The sequence below is a fragment of the Alligator mississippiensis genome, chromosome 10 (genome assembly GCF_030867095.1).
Source record: "Alligator mississippiensis isolate rAllMis1 chromosome 10, rAllMis1, whole genome shotgun sequence".
NCBI lineage: Eukaryota > Metazoa > Chordata > Crocodylia > Alligatoridae > Alligator > Alligator mississippiensis.
Window position 1 is genome coordinate 36,171,548 of NC_081833.1, and position 22,693 is coordinate 36,194,240.

Genomic DNA, 22,693 nt, shown 5'->3' on the forward strand with positions numbered 1-22,693 from the left:
ACTTCATTGGGCAAAATACGTATCTCCTTGCCTGTTGATACTGTGGGACAATGGATGACATTTTCTCTTGGGGGTTGAGGGCACACAGTGTGCAGGACCAGGCTATTCCTATGCAGGATGAGGTCCCTCAAGCCATGGGAGCACCTATCCAGTTTTCCCTACTCCCCAAGATATGCACCCAGGATCTGGGACCTTCAAGCCTCAAGAAACACCTGCCCAGTCAGCTGGAGAGCATGGACGGCTCTGAGCTGCGGGTGCTAGTCCACCATAAAATAAACATGCCCACCACTAAGCAGTGGCACAAGTAGATATCAACTTTGGCATCGCCACTATTTGTGGCACAATAAGGGGTTGGGATGGTTGCTGGGCCTTTGAACCCATAGCAGTTTTTATGGTGGCACAAAGGTGATGAGCAACAGCTATTTCCACTCTAAAGGGGAATCACTGAAAGAAGCAGCATTCTCTTTACAGAGTCTCTTTATTCACAGTGTTGCAATGTATTGAGGAGTGTGCCTGCCACACAACAGCTCCTAACCAGCCACATTATTTAGAAGTTGGCAGAGGCCTTCCCATGTAATTCTGCTCAGCACCAATTCAGAGCAGTGTTGCCTGTCAGTGGAAACCCCTTTCAGAGCTAGATGAGGATTGGATCAGCTGCAAGGACAGTCATTCTGTCAGCGAGGTCTCCCATGACCATGTGAGGTTTGTCCCAGAAGCTCAGCAGTGCTTATCCAAAGGGAAGGAGACACAGGAGTAAATGGAAAAGAGAGGGGACCACTATTGAGCAATCTCTCAGGGCTCATACAATTGTTGCCTGCAGAGGTTACCACCAGGTTGACGCGCACACACAGGTGGCTGCAGGGCTACTGTAAACAGTACACCTGAGAGACTTCACAGGCCAAGCGAGGTGCAGTTGCCACCTTTAAAGAAGGGTCTTATCAAGGCAGATATTGGAGCTAGTTTTTCTGTTCAGTTAAATCAAAGAAAACCCTCCAGAAAAGTTTCCCATCCCAAACTGTAAGCACTCAAAATACCTCTCTGCAGAGCAATTTGAAGAAAGTCATCAGTAGCAATCCTGGACCAGAGTCACCTTCCCAGTCCAGGGAAAAGCTCTGGACCAACAGCTTGTTCGGTGGCTTCTTCCCTGGACTGGTATGATCTGGAGAACTTTCTAACAAGAGGTGAGGCTTTAGCTCCTACTAGGAATTAAAGATCAGCATACCCCAATCCCAGCTCTCCATCCCCCACCATCACTCAAGCCCATGAGGCAGACCCTCAGATTGCAGGAACTCTTGATATTCAAAGCCCTTGCCCCATATCATCCGGGACTCTGGCCTTCCCTCTACCCTCCTCAATATTACACCAACAAGGGGGGTAAACCCACCAGAAAGGATTGCTTGGCCTCATCAGTGCTTTCAATGCCTTTGGTATCAAATTTGCCCTGTTGCAAGCTGCTGTGCATGATGTTCACTGCACTGGTCACACCTCGCTGGAAGTCCTGGAAGGTGGTGGCTGGAAAACCCAGCTTCAGCTTGTTGTACAGAACCTCCCTGAGGGTAGAGAGCATCGTGTATTTTAGTAAAACTAATTAGTCAGGCGGATGGTGCACCGCTGGGAAGTGGCCAAGCTAGCAATTGTACAAGCACTCTTCTCTGCCCAACACTATCAAAGTAGCATGACCCAGCTCCCTTCTGTTCCCTTCACAAGCCAGGATCTACGCACAGCAACAGGAATCCTATGTCAAACAGAAGAGACTTGAAAAAAACCATCCAGAAGCATCCTGGGTTCTCATCTAGATATCTCATCCCTCCTCCCAACAACCCGGTGGGAGTTCACATGCTTGCATTTGCTGTCTATTCTCCTAATTGGATGAAGAACAGTAGCAGGCCAACCTCTGAACGCCTCCCACTCTGTCCCAGTTCAAGAGCCTCAGACAGCCACTAGAGTCCTGTGGAACAGCAGTCCCAAGAAATTTCATGGGTAACATGGAGGTTACCTGGAAGTAACCAAGCAGGGGCTGCATGAAGACAAGCTACATGATTTATTTTCAGCCCTTGTGCCCATTTGCCCCTTCTAGCCCATTACTACTACATGAAACCATCCTGTGCCTGCTAGAGGAGGACTGATCAAATTAGGCACCACCTAGCTTCATGGCTGTTTTCCACCAGCATGTTCCATGAAAGAAGCAAGATGGCTGTTAGAAAGCACTCAAGGTCCTCTCTGCAGCAAACAGAAAACAGTGGTAAATGCTATCTATGTTCGCCAAGTATCCAAGAACAGCTCAGCATTAGGGTGAAGTGAGTTATGGTCATTTGTGACAAGTCTTGTGTAGCTCATCTTAGCTACTCATCTTTTTACATTCCCTGCGGGGACTTGAAGCAGTGCTTGGCTGCCAGGGCTGCGTGCCAGCAGCCTACCTCGTTACCTGAAATCGGACTCCAACTCTGTGGTGGAATGGTTGATCATGGCACAAAGGCAGTCTATGCTGGAGCTGGACAGGGCACGCCCAATGCATTTCTTCACTATGTAAAATACATCATCCACCATGCTGGAGATCAGCTGACCTTTCTCATACGTGTCCATGGCAACAGCCTGATAGAAAAGTAAACATGTGGCAGTGAACTCAGTAGGTAAAGAACCAGCAGGTTCAGAAGTCACCTAGTAGCTTGGACTCCCATTCACAGCTCAGTTCCAAGCACAGGTTCCCTCCTGACACATCCAATGCATCTGGCTAGGGTGGCTAGGGCAGGTGGCCACTACTTTGCACCAGTTTTCCCCTCTGAAGCCATTAACCTCTGCTGTAAGCATCAAGCAAGAAGAGTGGGGTTGGCTTACACAGTCCACCCAGCCCAGCACCCTCAAGTCCTTATTGCCAACTCTCCACAAGGCAACCTAATATATTGGTGATAAAGATTAGGGTGAGACTGGTGGTCTAGTAACATATGATCTGTCATGAGGGTCAGTTACGTGCCCTCCCCAGAAGCCAGGATGTCAGACATGCCTGGCATTATGCAACAGATGAACTGTTTGGGCTGAACAGTAGTCAGGAGAAGGAACACTGAACTCAATTGATGTTATGTGAGCAGGGCTGTCCAATTTCTGAACAGCGGGGGCCACATGCCATGCAGGCTGCGGACCCTGGGGCAGCATTCTGTATGGGCTCGGGTCCCCCCTGCCATACCAGCAGCCTGACTCCTGTGTAGGCCATGCAAACAGCACAACTCTTTCCCCTGCTTGCAACACAGTGTGAGCAACCTGGATCTTCTTGCTGCATCCACAACATGAGCAATACAGTCTGTTTTGGCCACGCATGCAGCCTGGGCAACCTGACCCTTCTCTTGCCACCCCAGCAGCCAGGCTCTCCTGCTGCACACTGCCCTCCCAATGGACCGACCCCCAAGGAGAAAAGAGGATGCCAGAAGAGAGAGGGGAAGCCTAGAGACCCTGGTTACTGCAGCAGCAGGAACCATGGGTGTGCACTGGCTGGGCAGGAACCCAGGGGGTGCATGGTAATCTCACAGCCAACAGGTCTCCAGCTGGCCAGGCTTGCTATGTAAGCAACAATGTTAATCACCATTCCCAAATAAGGGCTCCTTGGCATACCACTCTCCACACAGGAAGGTAACCTGGGGAATGACACCTTCTACCTCTAGTGTCTTCTATCCCAAGGAATCCACAAATCTTACAAGCTATGCATGGAAGAGTCACTTCATTCCCTAGTGACCTATATCCTGCACCTGCTAGAGCAGTACAACAGTGCAAGAAAAGAGCTTAGTATAGAATCTGATAATGGCCACAAGTGTTTAGAACCATGGTTTCACATCCCATCACCACAGCAAGTCCTACAGCAACACTGATTGGGAACTGGGACCATGACAATCTCAAAACAGAGTGTGCTCATGTCAGCAACTGCTGAAGCACCTCAGCTTTTCCTGTGAAGACTAAGTACCAACAAAGCAGAGCCTTGCTAAGCTACAGGATCTGGCCATACCACTCATTAAGTAGGGCCTGCCTATAGGCCATAACCAGCTAAGCATCCATTATTCCACGTTACTACTGTGGGGAACATTTGGAAGTGAAGTATGGAAAGAAGTTTTTCCAATTACTTCTGTATATTTCCCATGTGATATTATTCCTAATGACAGGCAGGGTGGATAGCTCACTTCTGGGGGCCACAGGCTGAAGGGGAACCTCAAGCACATGCCATACACAAGAGATGACTGTGGGTCTTTCCTTGAATGTCAGGACAAGATTGGAGAGCAGGTGAACAAATGCAAAAAGCTCCCCTTTGGACTGGAAAATGCCTTTTCTATGCTGGGCTGCCCCAAGAGACAGTGCTACAAGCCCTACCTTATTGACCGTCTCTCTCATGAAGTACTCCTCCATGGTGATGTAATAGCCAATCAACTCTTGCATAGTGCGACTCAGTAGGCAGTTATTGAGGAGCTTGTCCAAGTACTTCTGATGTTCTGAAGAATGAGAGTCAGAGTTACCACCACTCGGTAAGAGCTAAAAAGTGCTTCCACATTCTCACCTCTGTGCCTGTAAAGAGGCAACTGCCACCCACCTGAACAAAACCCAGCAGGTGTCCCCATGTAGAAACCCTACTGTCTTTGTACTCTACACAGCTAAGAGCCATGATTAAAAGATAGGCAAAAAGAACCACCATGATGCTCTGGATGTAACCTGTTCTGCTAGAAGAATTCTTTGGAGCATTTGCGCTCTCACATTATTTCTCTGCTCCTCACATAAGTATTCTTATCTCCAGTTAAGACAACATCTCTTTTAGGGCCTTCTCTACAATGCTCTGTAAGTGTCTGTGGAAGTTCTTTTTTCCCCGCTTAGCTAATTTGTTCAAAGCAATATTTTTTGAAACATTGATATAAATCATGGTGTTACAGTCCTTTCTGCAAGGGTCATTAATTCTATAAGGCTTTTGGAAACCCTCTCTGATAGCATCAACTCCAGTCCAACATTATATAACCCCAATTATTACCTTTCCACTAGGGGTGCACCGATAAAGATTCTAAAGGGTCGATACCAATGGCCGATAATTATCGAACCATACTGGCTCATACCAATCCGATTGCTGATATGCAGCCGGGCAGCTTTGAGAACAGCATCCGGATGGTAAGTCTGTTGTGAGGGAAGAGGTGGGAGAAGGGAAAGGGCGGGGGGCAGACCGAGGCCCCTGCAGCAAGGGAGGAAGTGGGGCTGGGCCCGGGACAAAGCCACGAGCAGCTTGTCCAGGGAGTGTGGGGTGCAATTCCTGCTGCTGTATGCACCTCCGGGGGAGCCATGAGGGACATGTGCCCCACTGCGCACGGGGTGAGGGCAGGCTGCTGCTGTGCGCTAGGGCCGGGCTCTTCCCAGGAAGGGGGCTGGGCTGGGGCTGCACTCAGGGCTGGCAGTAACTGCACCCAGCCCAAGCCCCACTCTCACTACATGGACCTCAAATCGTGCCCCCGCTTCCCTCTCCATGTCCCTCTTCCCCCCTCTCCCCCGCCCAACAGACTTACCAGCCAGACTCTGCTGCTGGGCAGGCTGTGTACACACTGCAGTTGCATATGCACACAGCATTTAATTGGCGACTTTATTAGCCACATAAGCTAAAAAAAATCCAATTGTCGATAATGTCAATTTTCCTTTTATTGGTGCTGATACGATATGGACCAACATATCTACTTTCCACACAAACAATTGCTGGAGTGCCCATGAGGGACACTACACAGGAAGAAATGGGAAGAGAGGTGACCCAGGCAGTCCTAACTGAAAGTAATAGTGCCCAGTAGAGGTGCACTGATATATCAGTTGAGTATTAGATCGACACCAGTAAAAGGAAAATTAACATTATTGGCTACTGGGTTTTTTTGGCCATTGTAACAGATAATGTTCTCTGATAATTAATTATTCTGTGGCCTCTGGACACACCCCCACCCCCTCACCAGTGGGCTGGGCTAGAGCAGAGCAGCTGCCACTCTGTCCTGGGCGCTGATGCAGTGCAGTGTGGACTGAGGGCTGGGACTGAGGCAGGCGCTGTAAAAGGCACATCTCTGGCTTTCAGTGACTGGGGTGGGAAGAGCCCAGCCCAGCCCAGTCCAGCATGACTTAACCTGCAATGCCCAGGGGTCTGTGCCCCAGGGGCTGGATGAAGAGCCTGGCAGGGACCAGGGCAACTGCTCCCCCTGCTATGTGCAGCAGGGTCCTTCCCATGGCTGGAAGGAAGCCTCTGGGAAATGGAGGGGGTGGTCCTCCAAAAGCTACTCTAATTAAGTGCCCAGAGACCACCCAGCCATGGGCAGCCTCAGGCTCAGGCAGCTGCCCACCCCCCTAGGTTGAAGGGCAGGGGCTGCAACTAGCATGGGGCACTTTTCCATGTCCTCTGGAAGTGTGTGTGTGTTGGGGGGTGTTGTTGTTGTGTGCTTTAATTACAATGGCTCCAAGAGCTGTTCTAAAGTGCTGCCATGTCTCCTGTATCAGCGTCCCTAAACTTATAAATGGTGGTGGGAGCGCTAGAACTACAGCTTGTTCAACGAGCTTTATTACTAAATAACCGTTATCAGATTGGTCAATATGGCTGGTTAATAATCAGCTATCCGTATCAGCCAAGAAAAACTTTATCAGTGCACCCCAAGTGCCCAAATGGCACTCCCCTCCCTCACCATTAAGATGTTGCCCAAAAAGTTTGTGAATCCTTGCTTTCAAGGATTAAAGCAGGACATGATACCAGATGTTTGCCAGAGGTAAACAGAGAACACTTGGGGATCTCCCCATCTACGTGGTTAAGGGCAACAGCACCATGCCAGGGACTGGGCACCATCCCTGAACACTGCTTTTGACACTGGTGACAAGAGTCCATCTCTTGCATTTAAGTGTGAAATGCAATCCCTCCAGCTGCTGGAGCTGACAGCAAGTAACTAAAGGTAAAAACTGAGCTCTAAAGCATCTATGAGAAGAGCCTGACTATATCTACTAGTCAGATTTTCTATTTTCAGTGTCATTTAGCCCTCCAGCCAATGAAAGACGAGGCCTGCCCCAAGAGATGGGTCACTGAGGGATCACACTATGCAGGCAGGCACTTGGCTGCATAGCATGCAGTCTGCAACATGCTACAGCATACTCTACTCCTACCAAAAAACAGACAAATCTAATCAGTGGGAAGCTACAGGGGAGTAAAGAGCTAGGCAAGCACTGGCATTTGAAGCATTACCTTGCTTTACCTCCTCCGAGGCCATGGAGTCTCCCACCTCAAAGTCAGAGATGATTCGTCTCTTGATGAATCTGAGGTACAGCTCGCTGCGGGCATTCATCAAGGTGACTTCAGTTAAAATGGGGTCAAGTTCCCTGCAAGGGGCACAGTGAAAATCTATGTATCAAGCCCACAAAACAAAGTGCGTGGATTTTCCTCAAGCAAGCAATGCACACACGGTTGTTTTGCTATAGGAACATTAATATCTACTTCCACCAGAGCTGTGAATGCCAAAGGTCAGCATGATGACAGCCATCTGTAAGAGGCTCCAGAGGGCCAGCCATTACTTTAACTTTTAAAGGCATTTCAAAATTTGTTCCTTCCCAGATCTGCTTCTACCCTTAAATGCTCCCCTGACTGACACACCACGTTAAATGGAAACACATCTCCATTATTACAAGTAGCAGCTGAACAGAGGAATTGCCCCAGAGAATCAGCCCAGAGGTCAATCTGAGTCCAATATCTCATCTCCAACACTGGCCAGCAGAAGAAGTTTTAGAGGGGTGTGCAAGATGACAGTAGTGGACAATTACAGAATTACCTAACCAGAGCAGAAGCTTCTTCCTAACCAAGTCTTTTAGTACCTAGCTTACGTGCTGAAGCAGAAGTGAAACTCAACTCTCTTAGGGATTGTTACAAGTTACTATATTCAGAATCACAAGACAGCTCCTTGCTCAAGCAATTTGCAAAGACAAGCACCACAGATGTACAGAACACATGCCATGAGGAAGACTACATTCATCAAAAAGTTCTCCAAAAATAATTACAGAACAACCCCCATTTTGTTGGTAGTTGTGATAAACATCAATAGGTTGGATGAGAGAAACCATACTAAAACTATAGTAGCAATAATTGCGATCCCAGCTTGGCCAGGTTTCAAAACTCCTGATCACTATTAACTCCTTGGGTGAGTTTAGCTAGTGTTTGTATCTGTGAATAATAGGTCTGGTTCATTTCAATTCAGGAAATGCACAACTGGACCTGCACGTAAAAAAGCAGAACACCAACAGGGCAAACAAAAGGCAACTTTTCATTTAAATGAAAAATGGGTCTTGTTACTTCTAGAGCCTTTTTGCCAGCGTAGGCAAAAGGGTTTAAAAAACAAGATATAAATAAAACCTTTTAGTCACCCTGGAACACTACTAGGAGGCACTACTGTCTTCATTTTACTTAACAGCAAAAGCCCGAAGAGAGTGACTTCCTTATAAAAAGCTACCCACAAGTCAATGCACTAAATGATCAAGAACAATCACAACAAAACTCTTAAAAGTCAACCTATATACTGGCATTTTTCTTCTAACACATTTCCAGAGCACATGCTGCTGTGAATTCTTGGCACGCTTTAAATCATCTTTCAAGCATTTTAAACAAAAAAGAACAACGAAACAAAGAACTGCAGTCTGTTAGGGAAAAAATGATGCAACAGAATTGCACAATGCAGATACGGTTGTTGGTTGTAGCCGTGTTGGTCTAAGGACACAGGCAGATATCTTTTATTAAACCAATTCAATAGTTGGAAAAATTGTTCTTGGCAAGCTTTTGGCCACAAACACCCATCTTCAGGCATACGGAGAGTCTGTTGGTGTTGTGTACACTCTCCTGGGTGGAATAGAAGTCAAAATGCAGGTCTGTGAAAATGCAAATGCATGGCAGTGAGGATCAGAGGGAATGGGAAACAATAGGTGAGAGACAGGTAGGTGGGGGCAGGGAATGTTGAACTGGTGAAATGCAGACAGGTTACCTGGGGTTATCAGATGGCAGGCAGGTTATAATGTGCCATAAATCCAATATCTATATTTAGTCCATGGATGGATCTGGAAAGATTATGTCATACCATTGTTCTCTGGAACCTATATGGAAAATCATCAGCCATTGCAACCCATACTAGAAGAACCAATTCTTAAAGAGATCTTTCCAGAACCACCCATCCTACCCTTTAAACAAGCACCGAACCTTGCCAACCCCATCACCTGAAACAAACTTCCTATGGCCCAAAGCACACCGAATGGATCCAGACTATGCTAGGACAATAAATGTAAAACCTGCTAATACATCTCCACCAGTCCCACAATAACCACACCCTACAACAGAACCATCACCATTCCTGTATCTTATACCTGCACCACCAGAAATGTAATACATCTTATTCAGTGTACTAAATGTCCCGATGGAAAATACGTAGGAGAAACCAAACAACAACTGCGTACCAGAATGAACACACACCAAAAATCTAGCAAAGACAAAAGTACCTGTGAAGGCACACTTCTCACAAGACAATCACTCCCTCTCTAATCTCTCAGTTCTAATCCTCAAAGGGAACTTACAAAACACCTTTCATAGACGAGCCTAAGAACTTCACTTCATAAGTCTACCAGATATGAAAAGATCAAGGATTAAACAGATGTTGGGATTTATGGCACATTATAACCTGCCTGCCATCAGAAAACCCCACGTAACCTGCCAGAATGTAGCTGGTAAAATGCAATCACCAGTTCAACATTCCCCACCTTCCCCCCCACCCCACCTACCTGTCTCACACCTATTGTCTCCCATCACCTCTGATCCTCAATGCCACGCATTTGCATTTTTACAGACCCGCATTTTGGCTTCTGTTCCACCCAGGAGACCACACAAAACATGAGCAAACTCTCCCTATGCCTGAAGAAGGACATTTGTGCCTGAAAGATTGCAAAGAATAATTTTTCCAACTATTTAGTTGGTCTAATAGAAGATACCACATTTACCCAAACAACCTTGTCTGACAATGCAGATAGGGCACAGACCAACACAGAGCTCAGTCCCAACCCAGCTGTTGAGTGGTCATGCAGGAGTCACCTTATCTCATGATGTTTCAGTTTCACCACCTGTAAAACAGGGATGACACACTAGGAGCAGTGAAACTCAGGCCTGATTGGCTTGGGAGCCACAGTCAGTGTTAACCAGCTCATAACAATCACCCCAAAATAGCTAATGTGCCCCAATTCAAAAGACAGAAACTAGAGTGCACTTGTTAACTGCTAATAATGTACAGTGCATGTGGTGCGCAAGTCACGATTGCAGGAAAAACAGACCCACTATATCTTGTTAAACAAAACTAGGTAACATTTTCTGTGAAGAGCCACGGTCTAAATATCGCTAAGAGTCACCACCTTTCCACATCAAGAGAGGGCTGACAGAGCTGCAGGTCAGGGTTCAGCCTTCTGCATTGTCATACTTAGTTTATCAGGGAAGTCCGAACTCTGATACTGTGTAATAAAGCAGCGCCGAGGTTGCCTTGATAGATTATAAAGAGGTAGTAAAGAGGGAGCTAAATAATATTTTATGCTTTGGTGACAGTAAGGCAACTGGAAGATGGAAAGAGCTATCTAAATGCTAAACAGCATTAACAATGGAAAGCAAAAGAACAGGTAGCTTATTTGATGTACCTTGGTTCAATTTTTTCTGTAGCAGAACTTCTCATCATGCTGTTCTGAACCTGCTGGAACTGCAATTATGAAAACAAAGAGCCATCATAACATTCTCCTTTAACTTTGTGCTAGACACCTTGCCAGGTCCTACATTGCTGAAGAGCTGCTCAGGAAAGCCCAAGCTTCTGCACTAGCCCTCCAGGAACAGAACTTAGTGCAGGGTTCTAGTCATGATAGCATCCATGGTGTCCAACAGGGAGAGCAAACTACAACACGGCTGTTGGACAATGGTGCCAGGAGGGAGCAAATGGCACATTATAACTGAGTACACCCCATGCTATTGGTTATGTTCATACCAAATCCTGCTCTGTTTTGTAAACAAGAGTTAAAAGCTGCTGCTAGTGCTCTTCACTCTTCAAAGGATCATCTCCGTTTCCTTTACTATCACTTCAGACAGCCACTTTCCTTCCATGCAAAGGCACCCCCCACCCCATTCCCCCATGTAACCCATCATTATGGTTACAGATTAATACAAGATTGTCTCCACTGACTCATAAGGCTGAGCATTGCTGCCTTTCCAGCACACAAAGCTTACTAGTCTGCAAAGTGAGGCATCAAGATCATGGGACCAGGCTTCCTAAGATGTAGTGACTGAGTCCTTATCACTCACTCTACTTGTACAGGATTATGGGATGTTAGAGGATCACCAAGAAAGATGAACAGAGCTGGCTTTTGGCTGAAGGCTGTGTTGCCTACACTGCAAGTCATGCTTACCTGCCGGTGATAGTCCCTCTGCTTGATGAACTTGTCCACCACCTTCTCCACTTGCCGGTCACATTCCACTTGTAGGTGTTTGATCAGGGTGTACAGTCTCCCCAACCCATAATAGGTCTCCACGATGGGCTGGTGGGTCTCCACAATGCGAGCGATTCCTGCAGAAAGACACATGGTAATACTGTTTATTCATGGCAGGAAGACCAGAAAAAGCCTTGTCCCATCTTCACTAAGCCCAGAACTGTAGGATCCCAACAAAGGGCCTAAGCAAGAGTAGTCATCACTTCCCCAAAGCAGCAGCTCAGAATCTCGAATGGGATCCTCAAGGTATTACCCACCCCTTCATTTTGCAATGCTCTCTCCTGCCCTAGTATTATGCCTCCATCCTCTCCCCCTTCACAGAACTTTCAGCCACCCTGTGGAAGCTACAATGCAATCCAAGCAACACAGGATGCAGGTGACCCATGCCATAATCTGCAGGTGGAAAGCTTTTCACACAACAAACTTGCAGCTCCTAAATCATCACCTAAATCCAACCAGAGATTAAACCTCTTCCAAGCCCAGTTTCAATACCCCCTCACCTATCACACTACAAGTTTACACCCTGGGAATCTCATCCCAAGGCAAATTGCACTTCTATTCTCTCTCCAGAGAGCCACCAGCCAAAGGAAGACCTCTCTGAGGCAAACACTCATTCACAAGGAGATACATCTTCATGTTCATTTCCTTCACATCAGCCATCAGCTCCAACACCCTGTAACACATTTTCCCCTGTGCCTGGTACCATTGCCTTGAAGATGCATGCTATGGGCTTTCAACAGGGTGAAAGCACAGGAGAAGTCCAAGCACAGTACAGTGACCTGGTAGCAGCACAGTCTGGAATGATAACAGAGGTAATGGCTGACCACTGTGGGAAGCTCTATTCCTTCCCCTGTTGGGAATTCCACACCATGCACCCTCCCTTCCTCACTTTCAGAGAGCACAAGCTGCTCTGCTCCTCTCCATCTCTCCAAAGAGTCAGAAAGGGGAGAGAGAGAACAGCTGTTTGGCCTTACGAGCAGGGATTTGTTCATATGGTCAGATGAAGCTGGGGAGCTGTATGCTTGTAGGCTTCGGGGACTAACCAATTTATCTGAAGAGAGTAAAGAGCAAGAAGGGAAAGGGGAAGTTTCAAGTCCCTTCTAAGATCCATCAACTGCAGAGAATCATCTAAGGCAGAACTTGTCTCTCACAGTTATGCTCTGGTTCAGTCCTTTAGGTTGAGCAAGATAGGTTGGATGAGAAGCCATGCCTCTAAGGAAAAGAAGCCAGCTGGTCCTTTACAGTCCATCTCCAGCCAGTCAAAGGTAAGTCCTAATGCTCTCCTGGCCAGAAACAAAGCAACCAAATCACTGCTTCAGATTCAATTCTAGCAGTACAAAAGGGAAACAAGGCTGTTCTCTTCTCTTGCCACTACAAATAAAAGCATGCAAGTCATCTGGCCAACTCTGAATCAGGAAAAAAGGGATGGAAGTGACCTCAGGTAGTCCCCCAGTCCAATCCTATTCTCATCGCTGTCTAAACCAAGTGTTTGTTTAACATGCACTTTAAAACTTTCAAAGATGGAGATTGCACAACCTCTCTAGGTCCCTTTCTAACCCACCACCTGTTCATCTTCAGCAAGGATTACTTCCAGCCTACCAACCAGTTGAGATATTTGCCAGGCAGGGAAGGAATTACCTTCGAAGAGGAGTGTCAGTGTGTCTGCAAAGATAACTGCGGCCCGACGGTCACTCATGTCCGTCCCCATCACCAATAACAGGTTCTCCTCTGCTTTGTTGGCAACCTAAACCATGGTGGAAGCAGTCGATTGGTATTGTTCTGGCACAGCTCTACCCTTACCAAGGGGACAGTTGTCCTTCTGCTCTATGCAACCCTTCCCTTTTACCTATTTTCCCTCTGTGCACAACTACTGTTATATCCCTCCTGAGGAAAGGGACACTGAGTTTCCAAAGCAGATGTCAGACAGCAGAGAGAACAGTTTAAATCTTAAACAAAGCCCAGTGCATCCTGCTGTGCTACACAAATGGGATGCACTTCTATAGGACCAGCTCCAGCAGCTGCACATCTCATTAGTGAACGAAGCGACAGGCAACCTAGCAAACACCACCCCCCAATATGTGAGGTGAGGTCTCTTATAGCCCAAGCAGCACTGTAGAAAAATAAATTGTTTCACAGTCTATCTCTGTTCAGCTGCTGGGAACCCAGAATTTCAGGCAAATGTAGACAGACCACATTGCCCAGGGCCTGAGGACAAGCTGCAGGGTGCTTGTGAAAGGGATCAGTGTCCAACTGAAGGAAGGACAAGTCAGAGATTGGATAGTACGGAATGTAATCAAATGCCAAAAGCCTATACCTTGTAGCACAGGCAGAAAAAAGCTGAACAGAACTGGGCTTGTTTCAGAAATTAAACACCCTGGGGCCAAGATCTCCTTTCTCAACACCCTGTGTCAGTCAGTGGGAGGAGGCCAGGGCTTGCTCTCAGGCCACCCCAGTCATGCTGGTCCTGCAGGGCGCATTACCTGTTTGCAAAGGTACTCAGAGAACTTGCTCAGCCCCTCCTCATGTAAGCCCAGCAGAGGGAAGATCTTGAAGAAACGCTCCACCTGTGGCAGATCTCCCTGCTTCATAGCTAGGTCAAATTTCTCAGTTACAATAGTCTTCAAACGCTGCTCTGCCTCCTGCAGGAGCTTCAGGTTGGCATCAATTATGCTGCCTGTTCCCAAGTGAGACAAGATACAGAAATCATAGTATCATAGTACTTAGGGTCTTAAGGGACCTAAACAGATCATCAGGTCCGACACCCTGCCTCGGGCAGGAAAGGATACCAAGGTCATTTCACCCCAGCCAAATACCTGTCCAGCCTTCTCTTGAAGACCCCCAAGTAGGAGAGAGTCCCACCTCACTTGGGAGCCCATTCCAGAGCCCGGCAGCCCTAAATGTAAAGTAATGTCTCCTGATGTCCAGCCTGAACCTTCTCTCTAACAATTTGTGGCCATTATTCCTAGTAACCCCAGGTGGTGCCACGGGGAACAGAGCCTCCCCCAATTCCCACTGGTCCCTCCTGGTGAGTTTGTAAATGGCCACGAGATCCCCTCTCAGCCTTCTCTTTTGGAGGCTGAATAGGTTCAGGCCCTTTAGCCTCTCTTCATAGGGCCTGTCCCATTGCCCCCTGACCATGCGAGTGGCCCTCCTCTGGACCCTCTCAATGCTAGCCACATCTCTCTTGAAGTGTGGCACCCAGAACTGGATGCAGTACTCCAACTGCAGCCTGACCAATGCTGCATAGAGGGGAAGGATCACCTCCCTGGACCTGCTTGTGATGCAACTGTAGATGCATGACAAGGTGCAGTTAGCTTTACTGACCACTTCCTCGCACTGGCAACTCATGTTCAGCCTGGAGTCAACAATGACTCCAAGATCCCTTTCTGTCACCATGTTGACAAGAAGGGTGCTCCCCAGCCTATATGTGTGTTGCTGGTTCCTTCTCCCTAGATGCAGTACCTTGCACTTGTCTGCATTGAATTCCATCCTATTTTCATCCACCCACCTCTGTAATTTGTCTAGATCTAGCTGGACTCTGTCCCTCCCCTCCAGCATGCCCACCTCGCCTGACAACTTGGTGTCATCAGTGAATTTGGACAGCGTGCATTCCACACCCATATCAAGATCCCCGATAAAGATATTGAACAGTACAGGCCCCAGGACCAAGCCCTGGGGGACTCCACTGCCCACATCCCTCCAGGTCAAAAACGACCCGTCCACCACCACTCTCTGGGTGCAACCATCTAGCTAATTTTCCACCCATCTGACTGTGTACACATCAATGCCACAGTCATCTAGGTTTTTTTTAAGAGAATGTGGTGGGAAACCATGTCAAAGACTTTCTTAAAGTCCAGGAAGACGACATCCACCCCGACACCCTCTTCCAGGGACTTTGTGACCTGATCATAAAAAGAAACCAGGTTAGTCAGGCAGGACCTGCCCTCAGTGAACTCATGTTGGTTGCCCCTGAGCATTACCTCCCCTGCTGGGCCCTTGCAGTTGTGCTCCTTGATAATTTTCTCAAAGGTCTTCCCTAGGACCGAGGTAAGACCGACTGGCCTATAATTGCCGGGATCCTCCTTTTTCCCCTTCTCGTAATGAGGACCACATTGGCCCTTTTCCAATCCTCTGGTACCTGGCCACTCCCCACAAGCGCTCATAGTGCTGTGCCAGGGGTCCCACTATGACCCCCGCCAATTCCCTCAGCACCCTCAGGTGAAGATCATCTGGACCTACTAATTTAAACACGTCTAGCCCCTCCAAAAATTCCCTAACTAGGTCATCCCTGACCCTAGGCATAGCAGTGCCTCCCCTGGATCTGTCTGCAATTCTAGGGGGGGGAGATGTACCGGTCCCTGTTCAGAAATACAGAGGCAAAGAATTCGTTAAAGAGGTCAGCTTTTTCGTTTGCCACAATCACCAGATTGCCAAGCCTATCCTGTAGAGCCTCCATGTTACCCGGTGCCTTCTTCTTACTTCCTATGTATTTGAAAAAGGACTTTTTATCATCCTTAATTCTGGGTGATAGCCCTAGCTCCATCTCTGCCTTGGCCTTGCTAACAGCCTCCTGGCAGTCCCAAGCAACGAAGGTATAATCCTCCTTGGTGATAGCCCCTTGCTTCCACTCTTTGTACACCTCCTCTTTTGCCCTCAGGCATCCCTGGATGCCTTTGCCAAGCCATGGGGGCTTCTTAGTACTTCTGCCCCCCTTGGTGCATAGTGGGACTGATTCCCTTTGAGCTCAGAGGATCGTCTCCTTGAGGAATAACCACCTGTTTTGGACTCCCATCTCATTGAAGCTCCGAGACCCCAATGCCTCTCCTACTAACCTTCTTAGCTTACAGAAGTTGACCCTCCTGAAGTCGAGGACCTCTACCATGCTGCTTGCTTTCCCCACCCTGCACTGGATAGTAAATTCCAGCAGGTGATGATCACTGTTGCCCAGGTGGTCGAGTACCCGCAGACCCCTCATCAGGTTGCCGCCTGTGGCAAGGACCAAGTCCAGCAAGGTATTTCCCCTGGTGGGACTATGCACCTCCTGGGTTAGTTAGGTGGAGGCCCTGTATCCCAGCTAGGGAACCTACGTGAGCAGTCGGACCTGGCTGACTGCTCCTCCCAGCAGATGTGTGGGTAATTTAGGTCACCCATGACAACCACATCCCTTTACAGCCTCTGTGCACTGACCTGAGAATTCCAGGTACAGCTCATCCCCCCGGTGAGGTGGTCTGTAGTAGATACCCACTATCAAGTCCCTTTCCCCATGCTCCCCTTGCATTCTTACCCACAGTGCCTTGTTTTGCCCCTCCTCTGATCCCATCCTAATCATTGAGGACGTGTATTGCTCTTTGACATACAGTGCTACACCCCCACCTCTTTTCCCTGCTCTGTCTTGCCTGTACAGCCTGTATGCCTCCACGTCCACTGCCCAGTCGTGGGTAGAATCTCACCAGGTTTCCGTGAGCCCCACTAGGTCTGGGTTTTTGCTAGCTAGCAGGAGAGCAAGTTCCTCCCGCTTTTTCCCCATGCTTCGAGCATTTGTGTAGAGGCATTTGAGGCCTCCTGTAGGTCCCGGGACTGAGAACACCAACTGCCCTGGTCTCAAAGTATGTACAGTTCCAAAACAGCAGTTAGAAGGTCAAAGCCTAAGAGGGGGAAGGCACCCAACGAATTTTTTTGATCCCCAAATGCCTCCCAGAACCTGAAATCTAAAGGCTATAAGGGAGTAGGCATATACATTATGTATACAAACATACTTCCAACTCAGAAGGTATCACACTAAGATTATTAGAACCCCCTACCCAAAAGTCTTAAATCTTAGAAGAGTTGCCAAGCTCTTGTGAAAACATGTAATTATTTCCTTCAGCTCTTAGCTACTGGCCCATGCTCTAGTATACACCTTGAAGGGGCATTCCGCACACTCCACTGATACTCCAACGGAACTCAATGGTGTGCCTAATCTCTAGGACGAGAAGGCTGCTGTCAACTGAAAGACCCACTATGTTTCACTGCTGATTAAATTCATCCAGACTCTTCAGTAAGTCACTTGCTCCAATCCAGTGACCACTCTATGCATCTAAAAATATGAAAAAAAAGATGCCTGTCCTCCAATGCACCAATAACACTATTTAGCAAACAGAAGTTGAGGTAGTTGTATTATTAAGTTATACTCTCTGCCAACCAGAGCTCAAGCATGGATGCTATACAGCAGTGGTTCACAACTTTTTTAGACCATGGACAAGAAGGGACCGCGAACCAGCATACTGCAGACAGGAAGTGGTTGGCTGCTGGTCCACAATATGCCAGCCATTTTTTATACTCATAGTTGCCGGTCCGCAGTATGCTGGTCACTTCTGGACTGGCAGCCAACCCTTCACAGTCTGGTACTGGCCCATGGCCCAGGGGTTTGGAACCTCAGCTATACAGAAACAGCCTTATTGATTTAATGCTCAATAAGAAATTTTCCCAGATGAGTAGGAGACTAACACATTCATTTCTGTCCTGTACTAGATTCAATTTATAAACAAAATAAAAACGTAAATACTGTGGAGTCTTGAGCCCTTCTGATTTGCAGTGTCACATCTGAAAGGTTTTTATTACTAAGAACTACATAGGAGAGCTTCAGCATTTCTGCTGCTCAGAGCTTTCTCCAACCATCCATGTTACAAAACCGACCCTACTTTGACATATTTTGCTGCTGATATTCAGAACTGTGGGAGAAGCGGGACATCTGACGAAAATCATCTTATTCTGATGGTTCTTGGGGAAAGAACTGGCAGATACTAAGGCTATTCACAACAAAGGGAAGTTAGGATGAAACAGAGTAGTAAAATCATGCCTCTATTCCAGGAGCCAGGTATCAGGGTGCTATAAAAGCAGTGATTCACTATATTGTTCCGTTTATAACTCAGCCTTTGTTTGGTTCCAGATGAACCATAAAAATCACACTACTTTAGGGTATGGAAAAACACATACTTGTCATGACTTCAAAAGTGGGGGGAGAAGGGGAGGAGTGGAAGGAAAGGTTATGCTTTAATTGTATCACTACAGGCTCATGCACACAAGTGCAGCAAAAACACTCCAATTTTAAACTTACTTCACTCCAGGGTTAAAGCTAGGATGGTTAGCTCCCCACAAAAGTATTCACCCAGACATTTCCACATAAAACCATAACCTGACATAGCTGCCAAACTCACTTAGTAATAAGATCCTTTCTTAACACTCTCTTTGGATCCAAGTTATCCAACCCTGTTGTGTGTCATAACCTCTAAAAGCAAGAGCCCACAATTTACCTGACTAAACAGCCACACCATCAATACCAATGCAAGGATTTTACCTACCCTCCTTGCCCTGTCGACTGAGCTCAATGACTGACTTGTCCAGAGACAAGTAGCGATGGATATGAGCTGCTGCTTGCTCATAATCTTCATTTCGCAGAGCTGTTTGAACCCATCCATGCAGAACTTCAGGTCCAAGATGTCATCAGCTCTCTGGATGGCCTGATAGAGGCGGTTCTGCAAGAATAGCAGTTGAGATTTCCTTCACCTAGCTGGACTAGAAAAGAGAGCTATACAGAAAAGACAATATAGCCAAAGGGAAAGAAAAATGTGACCCATGGAGTAAGGGGTTACGATCACCTTGTCCCAGACAGGACTTCAAGGTCAGCAGGGTGCTGGGTGAGTAACTTGGCGTCCCTAGGTAGCTGATGACTTGAAAAAATCATGAGAATCCCAAAATTAGGTTGGAACCCAAAAAGGTACAGCATATAGAACCAGACTATAGGTCTCGCCTTTATTAGGAAAGAATAGCCTACAGAAATCACAGGGGCTACTCCGCACACTGAAATCTGCAGTCTCGTTTTACAAAGCTCCACTCCGTCTAGTTACCTTGGCAAGATCAAGCTGTCGGACTTTGCTGCTGACATTCTCAGCCAGATTCCAGGTGAAAGTGATCATCCCCGCCAACTGCCTGGCATCCCCCTCAATCAGTTGCAGGTTGGGGCTGGAAACACACATGCAGATAACAGGTGATACACAAGAAAAGCAGATCTGAAGCAGCAAGGCGTTATACGTAATCCCCCATCTTGTGCCTGCCAGCACCAGTCTTTTAACTCCTGTCAAAGAACATGACAGTGGCATGAGTTGAAAGTCAGATCCAAGAGTCTTATCTGGAAGATAGCAGCACCAAAGGGCCTATCTACCTAACATCTCTCTTACTAGCAATAAAGAGGTGAAAGGAAATACAGTAAAAGCTGTTATCCGGCATCCCCCAGGAATGCCAGGGTTAATCAAATATTCCAGTTAATCAAATGTGCACCATCTGGTGCACTCCCTGGGGTCAGTGTGCGGGGGGGGGGGGGGGGGGGGGGGGGGGGGGGGGGGGAAGGAGCGGGCCGGGCAGGCTGCTTTGCCCTGGGCCGTGTGCCAAAGAAGAGGCAAAGAAAACTCAGCTCAGGGCAGTGAAATGGGAAGTCCCCCAGAAGTGGAACTTCCAGTTTCACTTTTGCCACATCCCTTGGATGCCGGTTAATAGAGTTTTCCAGCTAATAAACTGCCGGTTAACACAGCTTTTGCTGTAGATGTATAAGTTTGTCCTTTTTTAGGGCAGGAAGTGTCATTTTGTGCTCTAGAATCCAAGCTTTTATTAAATATAAAGCTCCAAGCCTTATGATTGTAGAAATAACCTATGCATTGAACTCTGCAAATAGATTCATTTGTATATATCCAAATCTACAGACAACCTGAAACAACATATTTGAAGAGGCGCATTGTTCATATTCAGAGATGTTAGTGCTAAAGCCTAATACCAACAATACCCACTGGGAATGACAGCTCATTTTTTGACATTGTAGGAGAGCTGCAAGTATCATTACCTTCATTTATCACAGTGACTCAAAGAAAAGATTATTCTATGGCATCTTTCATGTCAAAGCACTCTTTAAAGGGAAACAGATTTACTCAGTAGTGAAAAAAAAAACAAAACACCAGCATTTGTGGTATAATGAAGCAGCTGTTGAACAACATAGGGTAACAGCATACAATAATTTAAAACTAGAAGGAAAAAATACATATGCATTTGAATCTAGGCCTTTTTCCCCCCAAGCAACCCTCCAAAATACAAAACAACTGAAGAAAAATAAAAAGCAGGGTATTGTCACTGAAGGACTGATGTGTTTACTAACCCCATGCGATGAAGAGCAACCATCTTGTTCTCTATGGTACCCTGTTGTTCCAACAGGGCCTCCAGCTCTTCTTCCACCACTTTCTGAAAAAGAAAGTGGTCCTATGTCACTTTATGACACTTTCTGGCCAATCACTAATGTCACTAGCTTAGAAGCAAACCCTCAACATCAATGTAGGAGTACACACCAAGGAGGGCTTCTGAAAACTCAGCTAATAACACAGTCTGTCAAAAGCCCCAGTGTTCCATCTTAATCTGGTTACATTTACACTCCAGTCTAATTTCAAGGGTCAGTTTTGAAACCTCTATCATGCAATGTTAAAATAAATCCATTCCTACATTGCCTCTCCATACCGAAGATGTTCCTGGCTTAACTGTCTATAAGAAAAGATCAGAGTACAATAGTATGCTCCAAAGTTAAAAAAAAATGTGAATGTTGCATAGGCAGGATAGTCAGTCTGTCAAGGTTGAGGGCAGGAAGCCTGTAAACCTCTGTACCAATCTCTTATGGCCAGCTAATGAAGCTCTAGCAGAGACATCTAACTTTTCTTGTTAGATGCTTTGCCATTATGACACAGGGAAGGGGAGGAGAGGGGTACTCCACCTTTTGGCCCCCCAGGCCAGATGAGTGACCCCACCCTCATGCCCCACATGCTGGGACTGGGTCCTGAGAGGCCAGTGCTGTCCCCTTTCACCTCCTGCACACTGGGATCGAGTCTCAGGGGGCTGGCACAATCCCCTGCATACCAGGATTGGGTCCTGGGAGCCCAGCACTGTTCCCTCCCACACCCATGAGCCAGGATTGAGTCCTGTTGGCCCAGCACCACCCTGTCCAAGCCCCCCACACTGGGATTAGACCCTGGGACTGGCACACCCTCTGGCCTGCTATGTGTGCTGGGATCAGGCACTGGATCTAGCACACAGGGCCTGGGGCTCTTCGTGGCTCCAAAAATGTGGCTGCAGGGGAGTGGTACCAGCATTCCCCTACCACCAAGTTTCCAGACCTGTGGGGAGCCCCAGAGACCAAATGACATAGTGCCATGGGCCACATCTGGCCCACACTCTTTCTTTATGTTATCTCACCAAGTTATACCCAAATGCTTTTCTGAACCAGGAAATGGATGGAATTGTGGTCCTCCCTATATTCTAACACACAAGAACAGTCCTGGTAAGTTGTTTTACTTCCGTTTGTTTTCACAAGCAAAACAGGTGGTCTTGTTTTCACAGGAGGACAAAACTGGATTTGCACTGAGTGAGGCATCAGCTTGCTTGTTTGTACTGAAAAACCATAAATGTGGTGAGGGTCTCTTTCTGATGTCTCTTCTTTCCCCTGTATGTTGGGCTTTTTTTCCCTCCAAAACCTTCACTCCAAGAGTTGTTTGCATACAAGGCTTAATGGCAAGTAACAGCAATTAATTTAAATTAACCCTGGCTGGTCCAAGAGTGGAAACAGATGCCATCTGATTTCCCATTTGTATCACCTTCAAATTTTTTAAGGCAGTATAAATGCAGAATAGACATCCTTGCCCTTTTTTGCACCACCTAATAAGAGAATCAGTGACACAACAAAAGGGAGTAACAGACTCTGCTGCTTCATTGCGGTGGGCACCTCTTACCTTGTGGCACTTACCTTGCTTGGGGCTGACTGGCCAGGGAAAGCCTCTCCTTTCCCCACTGCCCCAGACCTGCACTGTGGGTTTGGGGCAGCAGGGAAAAGTGCTTCCCTGCATAACCAGACCCTGAGGTTAACTGAGCTGGGGAAATCCCAGCTTTCTCTGCTGCTCCACACCCATTCAGTGGGTCTGGGGCAGCAGGAAGTGCTTCTAGTCAGCCAGCCCTGACAGGCCCTTCAGAGCTGTCTGGACAGGGGAAGACCTGGCACTGCTGCTGCTCTAGACTCACGCTGAGCAACGCAATGCGGGTTTTGCCCAATGAAGTGAACGGTGACTAAGCTGTGTGGCACAGCTGAATCACTCCACTCTGCCACTTCTAATTCCAGCCC

At 47.3% G+C, this 22,693-nt stretch overlaps 1 protein-coding gene across 1 annotated transcript in view; it reads right to left on the reverse strand.

Moving 5' to 3' along the window:
- COG4 (component of oligomeric golgi complex 4) overlaps nucleotides 1-22,693 on the reverse strand; it is a 33,427-nt gene that overhangs the window by 10,097 nt on the left and 637 nt on the right. Inside the window, 12 exon segments of the mRNA XM_006272775.4 lie at nucleotides 1,385-1,550; nucleotides 2,426-2,592; nucleotides 4,351-4,469; nucleotides 7,211-7,344; nucleotides 10,675-10,733; nucleotides 11,431-11,588; nucleotides 13,150-13,255; nucleotides 13,992-14,185; nucleotides 18,852-18,959; nucleotides 18,962-19,025; nucleotides 19,398-19,512; nucleotides 20,693-20,775. Of these exon segments, the coding sequence (XP_006272837.2) occupies nucleotides 1,385-1,550; nucleotides 2,426-2,592; nucleotides 4,351-4,469; nucleotides 7,211-7,344; nucleotides 10,675-10,733; nucleotides 11,431-11,588; nucleotides 13,150-13,255; nucleotides 13,992-14,185; nucleotides 18,852-18,959; nucleotides 18,962-19,025; nucleotides 19,398-19,512; nucleotides 20,693-20,775 (1,473 nt within the window).